Source organism: Tenrec ecaudatus, chromosome 1 (assembly GCF_050624435.1).
Source record: "Tenrec ecaudatus isolate mTenEca1 chromosome 1, mTenEca1.hap1, whole genome shotgun sequence".
NCBI classification, from domain to species: Eukaryota; Metazoa; Chordata; class Mammalia; order Afrosoricida; family Tenrecidae; genus Tenrec; species Tenrec ecaudatus.
The window spans coordinates 263,048,231-263,060,793 of NC_134530.1; the positions used below are offsets into that span (position 1 = coordinate 263,048,231).

Consider the following 12,563-nt stretch of genomic DNA (forward strand, 5'->3'; position numbering starts at 1 on the left):
TGTTATGAAAGAAAATAAAATTATAGTTTATGTCTCATCTATGAATTAGCATAGTCATAATAGGTCCAAATTATAACATAATTCTAATACCAGGCTATCAGGGGACAGGAGTGTGGTTGTGTATGTGTGGTAGGAAAGGTGGAGGAGAGCTGGAGGGCAACAGTCTCATCTTCCAACTGAAGAAATTCAACTATGTGGGACATAAATTAAGGGCATGATTATGACAATTGGGAATATCAGAACATTGTGCTCATGCAGAATCTATATAGACCAAGAGGCGGTCATTCAAACTGAGCAAGAGGATGCTACATGGTTAAAAATCAGGGAAGGTTGTCAGAGTTGTTTGGTGGTATAGTGGGTTGTGCATTGGGCTGCTAATGGTGAGGTTAGCAGTTCAAAACCATCAGTTTCCCCAAGAGAGAAAGATGAGGCTCTCTACTCCCATGAAGAGTTCCAGTCTCTGAAACCCACAAGGACAGTTCTACCCTGGCCTATAGGGTCACTATGAGTAAGACTCTGCTCAATGGCAGTGATTTTGATTTTATTTTAGTCTTTAGACTGAGAAATAATTGGAGAAGCTGGATTATATGAAGAACACTGCATCAGGATTGAAAGAAGTATTACTAACCACATACAATATGAAGATATTACAACCTGTGAAAAAGACCTGAAGCACGTACTGATGAAGATCAAAGGCTACAAGCTTAAATAATGGATTACATCTCACTATAAAACAAAAATCATCAAACCTAGCTAATAAGATCATGATAGAGATAAAAATTGAAGTCAAGGATTTTATTTTATTTGGAATCCATAATCAATCCATAATGGAAGCTACAGTCAGAAAATCAAAAGACATTATATTGGGCTAATTTGCTGTAAAAAATTTTGCTTTAAAGTTTAAAAAAAGTAAAGCTGTCACCTTGAAAACTAAGACTAAAGAACTGATGGCTGAATTGTGGTGCTGGAAAGGAAATTAAACACTGTTATAAAGAACCAACAAATCTGTGTTGGAAGTACAATTAGTATGTTCCTAAAAAGTGAGGATGCTGAGACTTTCCCTTGCCTACTTTGGACGTGTTAATGAAGAGGGAGGAATCCTTGGAGAAGTCCACAAGATTGGTTGAGTGGAAGGCCGGTGAAAAGAGGGAGACCGTCACAAGACCATTTGGCCCAGTGGCTACAGTAATGGGCACAGACATTGATTACTGAAGATGGTGCAGGGCTGGGCAGTGTTTGGTTGCACGGTCCCTTTGATTTGATGGCACCTAACAATACCCCTCCCCCCCAAAATCAAGTCTGGCAATATATTATTACCTCTATCTAATGAGGTTAAATACTCAAAGAACCATTTAAAGTTCAAATATATCTTCTCAGGAAAATAAGAGGCTTCAAAAAGCTTGTGGGAAAATTTCACTGTTTCAATTCCATTTCCCCACGAATTTTGTGCAGTGTTCTTATACTTCTTAACCATCCTTATCAAACAAATTGATTTACATGTAACTTTTATTCAAACAAAAATAGCTATGTGAATTTAATCAAGTATCCTGTTTTAATTATAAATGGAGATAAAATATGCTCTGCTTGCTTTGTATGTCTGATTTATAAAAAAGTGCTTTTGTGGTGCACTATAGGAATATAATCCGTTGTTGCATGCCAATTGCCCCTTTTCACATCAGAGAAGTGATATATAGTCAACATCTATGAATATTAAAGGGATTGTTAAAATCCAAGCATAAGGCCAGGATCCAGATACTGAGACCCAAACTCCGAGCTGACAGGTACACAGACCGTCCAGTTGCCCCCAGGATGTTGCTAAAGTTGTTGGAGATCTATGATTATTTTGTCTCTTTCCCTCGCTATCATTTACAAAAAATAACACCCAGTGAGTGCCCTAGGCAACACTAGAGATGGGTGGTAGAAGAGCACATTATCTGTTAAAAGGACCTAAGAAAGCTGATCATGTGATAAAGGATAGAAAACAAAACAGAAAATGCAACTGGAAATAACAATGATATGTTTTCAAGAACATTTAGACATCTTTTTAGATTTACAAGAAACTTGAAAGTTGTTTCATAATGAAAGTTTTTTCAAATTATATAACTTTAACTGTATGAGAGTCCTGAAATTCTTCTCCCACTTGGAATAAAGGTATGTGTTTTATAGTTGGTTAATGTGTTGAATATAAACAGCATCATGAAGCTTTGTCTTTAACCAGGATTTAATACGTATAGGCCACAAAAAGTTTAAATTTTTATTTAAATAGAGCCCTGCCTTGGGACAAGGTAACAGTCACACTAACATGAAATTAATGTTTTCCATGGATATTAGAGAAATGTCTACCCTTATTTTATGACCTATTCATAATGATTTCTAAAAAATTATATATTTAAAATTTTTTAAAATTTACTTTTAAAAATTAAAAAATGTTAAAGTACACAATTTTAGATCTGTCTGGCAAGCATAACCCACAGACAGTAGACTCTGATAACATGCACTACTGCAGAAGTACACATCTGAAAGACACGGGGACTCCCAAATTAAAAGGCTGTTGCTGTTCAACTTTAAGATCAAACAAACCTGCTATCAACATAATGCAATTTCTCCTAAATCTAACAATGGCAGCACTTCAAGTTGTGGCCTAAGGCCATGCACTGCACTTTGTTGACCAGATGCAAAAGCAACTTACTCTTCTGGGACCAGGCTGTAAAGAGGCACTTGCTTTGGAAATGGTTAAATGTTATTCTCTGGAGCAAAGGAGAAGGAGTGGAACACACTGAATGCAGGCAAGGAAAACCACAGTTGACTATAATTTTCTCCTGAAAGTTCATATAATAAAGTGGGATCATAATACTGACAATTTCATCCTATCCTAAGTCTACCCAATCAGTTTCACGAAATTTTTTTTTCATGTTTTACATGAACAAGAGTCATCTTTTAATAAAAATTACTGAGCTTTCCATAGAAAAGTTCTTTTAACTGATTACAAACTATATAGGTGCTAAAACTGTCATAAATTGAAATATACAGAAATATATCTGTACATTCACATTATTTTTGGCAAAAATGATCAAGGACAGAAATAGAAAACTCATGTAAGGTCTTATATACATAATTCATGTAAAGTATGGTATCATATTTTGGTAAATATGAACAATTTGGCTTTGCTAATGAGCTTAGGAAATTGAAATAAAAAACAACCAATCCAATTTCAAAACAGGAATCTGGGAATGCTAGAGATTTTGTAATATTCCCTCTTATGAAAAGTATAAAAGAAAACCCATAATAGACAAAGATAAAATTACCTGGTATTTCTTTTTGATTTTTTTTTTAATAAACTAAATGTACATCTTTTGATGCTGATGAAAGGCCAGCATTCACACAAGGAGAATGCCTCAAGAGTAGTCTGAGGAGTCAGTTAAACATCAAGTCTATAGAACACACTTCAGTTTCAATGCACGTAATCTCCTCTTCCTCAATAGAAACAGGGCTGTGATTAGTACATCAGATGGGTCATCTTATTAAGAAAGAAAACAATAGCAAATTTGGAAGAAAAAGCAACTTGGAGGGAAGCAAAGGGGTTAAGTTTTATTTAGAAAAAAAGGACATTAGCCCCTACATCTATAGGATATACCTGAAAGTATAAGAAAGCCCTTTATTCTTAGGAACTTGACTCTAAGACTAATAACCAAGTTAATTTAATGCCAGTCACTTAAAATTTTTTTTAATATTTAACTTAAAATAATCTCTATATGATTTTTTAAAACACAATCTAAATGTTATTGGTAGTAAATGTTGCTCTTTACCATTATGTTTCATTGTAACAATGCCCCCCCCCCCAAAAAAAAAAGCAACCCTGGAGTGCCCACATTAAGGGAAGACTACAGAACAATCTGCGTCTGCAGTTGGTAGAGTGCTCCTTTTCTTAGTTTACCTATAAAGAAAACAAGTCACTGGCAACAATCATTATAAGAAGTATATTAGGGCAAATTTTAATATGAAGTTTACAAAAATAGATCAACGCTATTTTGGGAAATAATACTGTAATTTTTTCCAATTGCTTTTTGATAAATTGTACCTGATCATACAAAAATTACCCAAAATTTAAACTTGACTATGTAAAAAAGGAAGAGATGAAATTAATTCAGCTATATGTCAGATCTGGCAAAATATAAGAGTGGAAAAACTTCGACATAGGGCACTTTCTCGTGTCCAGATGAAAGCGTCATTTTCAGTTGGTAGCTTTTACTCTTTCCACAAGCAATCCGATCTGGAGTCGGTTGTGCAGTACACAGCCACGGCGGTCACAGTCTTCCTTTGATGCAACACAAATGAAAGTTGTTTCTTTTTCCATATTAAAATGCCAACCGGTTTTCTGTTTTTCTTTAATCCATTTATTTGTATTCACAAGTTAACAAATAGCATCAACAATTATTGTAGGTGAAGTGGGGTATTGCTGGATCAAAGGCTCTATAAAACGTATTTACTGATTGAATCAGAAGGTTTATTGAGTTCAACCCTTACACCTTTTTCACCTGCAGGGGAAAACAAAAAACAATTCATTCATTAAGCACCAAAGAACTTCAGCTGAGCTTTGCTGCTACTTCCTAACACCACGGGCAGTATAGCAACTCTGCAAATAGTCCTATGAAAGCAACCGCGCTTGCACTTCTAACTGCTACTTCCTACCCTCAGCGCTCTATTAGAAACAAAGAGTTCCTTTACATCAGTCAATGGTCAGCGTTAAAAACCATCTCTACACAGAAAGTAAAGGAGCCCTCGCCGTCAAGCGCAATTTGTACCCAATTGGGTGCGCACTCCAGAAAGTATAATGGACAACCAAATAACTGGTCCTGAGGCCCCAAAATTATACTTACAAATCCATTTTTCCAGGACTTTAAATCACTACAGAGGCTTTTAACCCTCTCACATATCTGTTCCAGATACCCTATAGCCATTGAGTTAATCACATTTTTTCCATGTGTATTCACCCACCAAGTCAGACAAGCGATGACCCAATTCAAATTTTGCATTAATTTCTTTAACTTTTTTGGTGATTTTCTGCTGGCTTTGCTGCTGGGATCACTAACTTTCTTTGGAGCTACGATTATGACATTTTATGCAAATACAGTGCCAAAAAGAGGACAGTGGCGCCGCTCTCGCTCAGTAACAAGCAGCACTGTGTTACTGTCGGAGCCAGAGCGGCGCTGGCACTGAGGCGGCACCCTTGAGTGGCCGGCCAGATGGGAACGTGACTCGCTCTCGGTGGTCACATTTCTCACGTAGGATTTCTGATTGGACTATCTAGCAAAGTTATGAACACAGATTATTTTTCGAACTTTGCTATTCGAGTGGTACAAAGTTTACACTTGGAGCCATTTGACAACTGAGGTATCACTGCCCTTGGCTGACAAACAGAGGACATGTGATTTGAACCCACAGCCGTTCTGCGGGGGGAAAAGATGAGGCTTTCTGTTTCTGTAAAGATTTATAGCTTCCGAAAGCCTACGGGACATTTCTACTCTGTCCTACAAGGCCACTAAGAGCAGGAATCAACCTGATGGCAATGGGGTTTACAATGGGAAATTATTGTCATTTTTATTTTAAGATAAATTTGGATTACTATGAAACACTAAAGTACATCCCTGAAACAAAGAAATAACAAATACCTAACATTCATATTTTATAAAAGGTTGATGTAGGAGTCTCAATAGCTTGTGGAAATACAACTACTGTATATACTCATATATAAAAAATGTGCTGAAACACTGGGGTTTCGCTTATACACAGGTCAGTGGTACCCCAGGGAGGTGTAACATCTCGCTGCCCCCACCCTCCTGAGGTAACAGGATGAGTGCCCATTATCTCATGGGTGATTGCCCTTTCTCCACTGTTCATTCAAAGCCCGCTGACACTGCAGGGCTTTGAATGTTTGTGTACTCACATCTAACCAATCAGAGCCGTCCTATGATGTGTATCTTTGAATAAGCCTTTTAAAGACCGTGTGCGAAGGATGTGGCATGAATGGATGTCATCTGGTCAAGCCCGACTAACAAAAGGAGTAAATCTCATGAAGCCTGACATAGAGTTAATAGCAAAGTGGGTTTGAGATGCATGGGAAGACATTCCAGAAGACATGGTGCGATGTGCCTTCCAGAAATGTAGTATTAGTAATGCTATGGATGGCAGTGAAGACTGCGCTTTGTATGAAAATGACAGCACTGATGGTGATGACGGCGATCTCAGTGAGGACAGCGTCTATGATGACCTCACACCAGCTGAAGCTCTGCATTGGGATCCGATGATGATGATGATGAATCCGGTTTTGAAGGATTTTAACTCTTTACATTTTAGCTTGGTTGCTGTTTGAGCTCAGGGAATATATTCTTAAGGTATCATTGTTGATACCGTATTGTTTTTGTTGAACCTATTTTCCACTTCCTGTGCTGGTTTACTAATGTTAATGACTTGTTGTCCTTTTATTTATGTTTTTATTTAAAATAAACATTTAAATACATTACCCCACTGATGTCTCAATTTTTAGTAATTTTGTTTTGATTATTGAAAACTCACCAAAGCTTCTGCATTTTCCACCCTAGGCTTATACTCGAGTCAGTCAGTTTTTTTGGTTTCCCAGGTAATAATTAGGTACCTTGGCTTATACTCGGGTCGGCTTATATTCGAGTATATATGGTAGTTAACCAATGAGAAAATTAAGCAGACTTTTGGAGACATAATGTAGGGTTAAAGGCAAGACAGGTTATGTGCTCTACCAGATGGAAAACAGAAACTCCCTGGAGAAGCACCATATAACTTGCAGGAAGGGAGTACTGATATAGTAAAGGATCCAGTAGACCTAGAATTGGATCTACATGCCTGATTGATTTCAGTAGCTCAGTAATCTACTTTGTATCCATTTCTTTCATATCTGTATGCAACATGGAAGCCTTGACACACTACATTTCAAGTATATAAGCTTTTTTTTAGAACAACAACAAAAAAGATTAATTTCCTTTGAAGGAGAGAACATGAGAAAGTCTGATGGGCATTACCAAGAATTAAGCAGCCCTGTGGCTAAAAAGAATAGTCACAGAAAAACTCAATTTGTATTAGAATAATTTATTTACATTTCTTTGTCTCAAACTTTGCTAACTTTCGGATTATTTTATAGATTAAATGGAGATGACCTAAAAGAGGTCTACTTTTGAGTAGATGAATTAAGAATCTAAACAAAAACAAGTAATCCTCCTTCATAGCATTAATAAAGACCATGCTTGAGTACACTGACAGCACCACGTTAGTAAGGTATTTTTCCTCCCAATATACCTTGACCCAAAATGATGATTACCTGTTAGATATTTTACTTTAGCTCGTGCTCTCTCATCTGCATCAAAATACCAAACAGTTATTGCGTACCTAAAAGAAAGTTCAGAACAGGGTAAGAATCACACTGGGGGTAAGGGGTGCTGTACTGTTGCAATTGCATATTAAAAATGGCAAAGCCAAAATTAGCCCAAATTAAAATTATATCAAAGGATAAATGAATACAATAATATGTTGCAAAGATGAGTTTTTATGACTTTGTGAATACCTATTTCAACCCACTTGACTATCTTTTTTATAATGCACAGCAGATCAATAACAAAGTAATTATGACTACTGCAAAAACCAACATGTACTAAAGGAAGAAGATGAGCAAAACAGATCAAAGGACTTGGACCTATCAGCCGGGAGCCGATGCGTGAAGAAAGGGCAAGAAGTCTTGAGAGTCTCTGAGGAAATGGGTACGTTACAGCAAAGAACCATGGTGGATGTTTACAATTGCACACTTGAGTCATCAACAGTTAAATTATGTTATGACTTTTTTTTCTTAAAGGATGTGTACCAAAAAATTACACTGTGCTTTGAGATTGAAAGTTTAGCTACACTTCATTTGTCTGAAAATATTTATTTGAAATACTTCATTCTACAAATAAATAAGGCATCTCCAGTTTATGAAAATGTTAAAAAGCACTTAGTTATAGCTGTTGGTGGCAATAATGGGGAAAATGTACATATACTATAAGGAGTGAAAGCATGCTTAAGAAAAACAACAAACTTAAATTCACTGCCGTTAAGAGTCAATTCCAACCCCTACTTATAGCGACCATATAGAATAGGTAGAACTGCCCTTAAAGGAGTAGAAAGCATTTTTCCCCATGAAGCGACTGGTGGTTTTAAACTGCTAAACTTGCTGTCCGTAGACCAATGTGTAAACACTATGCTACCAGGGCTCCTGCAAGCGAGAAATCACTAATTCCTTTTGAAAACACAGTAATTAATAAAAGCATTTTGCACATTCTGGCCACCTGTTAGGGTGACGAAAGTAACACTGAAGAAACTGGTATAGGCTAGAAAACAAAAGTAGAGTTTGGGGAAACAGGGGTCCATAGATAACTCGCTGGTGAGTGGCAATGCACAGATCCAAGTTCAGGCCTCTTGACGTCCAAACTGTTCTTTCCAGTGTGCCACCATCTTCTTACCAAGTAGCCTCTAGTTTTGTGGGTGGCTTTGGTAATGAAAAAGGAGATACACATATCGATTCCATCACTCTTTTTCCCAAACCATTAGTTACTCAGTGATCAGAGTTTAAATTTTGTACCAACTTCCTTCTGCAGCCCAAATCTTTATATTTTTTAACTTCTATCTTTCCTTCTTTCTATCTCTCATTGATCTATTTCAATAATCCTTCTCCTCACACCAATCTCTGCATTAGACTTGAATAATCTTGCTCTTTTCTCAGAGGGTTGATGAACATTATTAGACCCCTTGCTCCTACTTGCAGGTCCAGCTGAAGGCCTTTCTTCACTGCAATACTTTTCTGGCTCCTCCAATTTAATAGTGCCTTTTCCCCTCTTAGCAACCTCAACAACCCTTAGCCCTCACAGTCTACTGGTATTTATTTATTACCCCAAAATGTTCATTGTTTTTTCACCCAAAAAAATGCAACCACACCGCACTCAAGATTTCATTAAGAAAGAAGCTCTATAAAGCATCTTCTAGGTCAGGAAAGGTTTTAAAGAAGTAGCAAAGACATAGAGGATAGTGAGATGCTGAAAGAGAGAGGAGCCATTGAGAGGAGACAATCTTCACAGATAACAAGAACCTCCCTGGTCGCCACCATGACTTTACATGCTCTTGCCACATGCTGCTTGGTATGTGAGTCAGTGAGTTAGAACGCAAGGCCAACTTGCCTCAGAAATAACAACAAAGCCTTTAGGAAAACACCAAAGAGAGGCTTCTATCTCTAACATCATTATCAAAGTCAGCTCTTCTTCCAGTAGCTGTAGGTCATTCAAAAGGTTCATGGTAAACCTCCATTATCTTTCAATTCCATTTTCTAACAACTTTTTGAAACCCGCTCATATTTAAAGGAAAGTTCTCCTCTCAACAAGCCCACACCTCAATGCAGTTCCTAAATGTGAATGCCAGGAGTTCACTTACCTAACATTCTAAGTCCTTTAGATGACAGAAATCACTTTTTTCAATGAAAAACTTTTTTTAATTCCAACAGTTTTATTGGCATATAATTCACATATCACACAATTCAATAGTTCAATTACATCAAGAAATTTGTACTATCATCACCACAATCAGTTTTCGAATATTTTCTTCATTCTTGACTCCCCATTTCCTCTCAACCTCCCCTGAATCCAGTTACTGTCTCTGTAGAGTTTTTACCTATCCTGGATTTTATATACAGAAATACACTTAAACAAACAAAAGCTATCAAGAATAACAAAGTAAAAAACAGATTAAAAACTTCAATCGTCAAGAAAGCAGAAAATATTAAAAACTAGAACAAATTTAAATGGATCCTAAAAGAGGTCAAATGATAAGATCTTACATTTTAACCCAACAATGTCTGCTATCATCGACGTTACAATGCTCTCTGTCGGATAACATGGCTATTCTTATCCCTCAACTACGATCAGAAGGGATTCACTGGAGGCTGCCCCTGCAGATGGCTTTCAGGATTCCACTCTCATCTATAACCTTTCACAAGCCAGGTGGTACATAATGTAAGCTCTGATGCTATTCCCGCCTTCAGATTTGGGAACATTATTGACAATCCTTGGATCACACAGGCTGCTGTGTTTCTTCCATGTGGACTTAGTTGATGCCTCACTTAAATGCTACTTGTTTGAAAGCAATCCTCTAAGACCCCAGCCACTATTCTTTCAGATAGCTAACACCATCGAGTTTCTTCACCACACTGCTATAGTGCTCATATCTTCAGGGTTCTCTTCGTAAGATCAAGCAGCAAGCAAGCCCGGTGGCAGAAATATTTTTAAAGTAGTATTTTGTGCATATTTATTTTCATAACAATATATGGAAGATCTATCGTTGCAAGTCAATATTTGAATTGAGTCATTGTAAATGTGAAAAAATACATTAAACAAAATTGTATGTTAGTAAGTTAACAATTCTAAGCTTTGTAGAAAAAAAGAGTATGAAATAGGTACTTATTGTTATTATTAATGCTAAAGGATTGTTAACTCCCTTACATGGTAAATTTTTCTTTATTTTCTTCTATTTGTTTTCTCTTATTTTTCTACTTACCCCTTTTTAAAAGGTACTCTTTTATCTCTTCTATGTAATCTTTCTATTTCCATGTAAAATAAAAGGACAGATAGCACAAATGAAGAGACAGAGCTAGAAAAATAGGAAGACTATACAGTCTTACGCCAACGAGGAGGGTCAGGCAAAGAAACACCACAAACAGTTAATACAAAATGTAAGTAAATCATAAATTTATTTAACATAGTTATAACTATGAAATATGATATAAAAAACTACCTTGTAGCATATGCCGGCTGTACTTCATGAGGGTTGCGACGGTCAGACCAGAAAAACAGCAGTCTATCAAATTTGGGTTCAATATCAGCAAACTGGGCTTTGCCTTCTGGAAAAATTCGAAGTATACCTCCACTTACCTAGGACAAAAGCCAAAAATGTAAATATAAGTAGTAACCAAGAAAGCTACAAAATCCTACTTGGAAAGGAAAAAAATGACCATTCCAATGAATGGATTTTGTGAATTTGATTATCCACAATTTCAAGTCAATCAACAAGAATGAAGGCTTGTTTGAATTCTATGTAAATTCACTGATAAAAGAAAAAATTAATTTATGTTGATAAATATTGATGACACACGAATATTATCTGAATTCAAAAGTTCTGAAATACTGCAAAAAAGTTTTAAAAACTAGCAAACATTTTATAAATAACATATGCTAATGATGTGCTTTCTGTACTCTTACAATCAGTGTTTCGTTTCCGAGGCTGCGGCTTCGGTCTGGATGCAGCCTCAGAAGCGGGAGCTGTCATACCCCTTTGTCTCCCCATTGCTATCAATAAGGACTTCGAGCCATAAAAAAAAATAAAAATCTTTGTTTCAAATCATGTTGACAAAATTATACAAATGGTTAATATATACTCATGTTTATTATAATTTAAAGGTCAAGAGACATGTCATAAAGTTAATGCAACATATCAGTAAAGATTGTCTCAATTATCATCATCACCATGGTCATTAGAAATTAGATTTCCATTTTCAGAAATTGCCTGATACATTAATGATTTCTTACTAATAAAACTTCATCCATAAAGGATTACTATTATTTATGTAAATATAATGTTTTTATTATTATTTAAAATCATTTTATTAGGGGCTCTTAGAGCTCTTATAAAACTCCATACATCAATTGTATCAAGCATATTTGTATATATGTTGCCATCATTCTTTTCTAGACATTTACTTTCTATTGAGCCCTTGGTATCAGCTCCTTTTTTCCCTCCTCCCCCCTTCGTGACCCCTTGATAAATTATAAATTACTATTTTCATATCTTCCACTGACTGCTGTCTCCCTTCCCCCGTGGTTTCTGTCATTGGAGGGGTGTGTGCATGGTTATGTGTCGATCAGTGCAATTGGTTCCTTCTTCCTCTCCTAATCTTCCCACTACCCTCCTGGTCTCGCTACTTTCATTTCTGTCCTTGGATTCTGTTTTCATGAGCTCTTCTCTCTCTCTTTCTAATCATTTTATTAGAGGTTCTACAACTCTTACCACAATCCATACATACATCAACTGTGTAAAGTACATTTGTACATTCATTGCCCTCATCATTCTCAAAACATTTGCTCTCCACCTAAGCCCCTGGCATCAGCTCATTTTTCTCCTCCCTCCCTGCTCTCCTCTCCCTCATGAACCCTTGATAATTTATAAATTATTATTTTGTCATAACTTGCCCTATCTGACATCTCCCTTCACCCACTTTTCTGTTGTCCATCCCCCAGGGAGGAGGTTACATGTAGATCCTTGTAATCGGTTCCCCCTTTCCAACCCACCCTCCCTCTACCCTCGCAGTATCGCCACTCACACCACTGGTTCTGAAGGGATCATGCGCCCTGGATTCCCTGCGTTCCCAGTTCCTATCTGTACCAGTGTACATCCTCTGGTCTAGACAGATTTGTAAGGTATAATTGGGATCATGACAGTGGGGGTGGTGGGGAGAGGAAGCA

The 12,563-nt window shown here is 36.8% G+C and overlaps 1 protein-coding gene across 1 annotated transcript in view; it reads right to left on the minus strand.

Moving 5' to 3' along the window:
* Nucleotides 1-2,240: 2,240 nt before the first annotated feature.
* Nucleotides 2,241-12,563, minus strand: part of EGLN1 (egl-9 family hypoxia inducible factor 1) — a 72,379-nt gene continuing 62,056 nt past the window's right edge. The window contains exons 3-5 of the mRNA XM_075532059.1: nucleotides 10,840-10,976; nucleotides 7,349-7,416; nucleotides 2,241-4,535 (exon numbers count right to left, since the gene is read on the minus strand). Of these exons, the coding sequence (XP_075388174.1) occupies nucleotides 4,471-4,535; nucleotides 7,349-7,416; nucleotides 10,840-10,976 (270 nt within the window). The 3' untranslated portion in view covers nucleotides 2,241-4,470. The remainder of the gene's footprint in view (nucleotides 4,536-7,348; nucleotides 7,417-10,839; nucleotides 10,977-12,563) is intronic.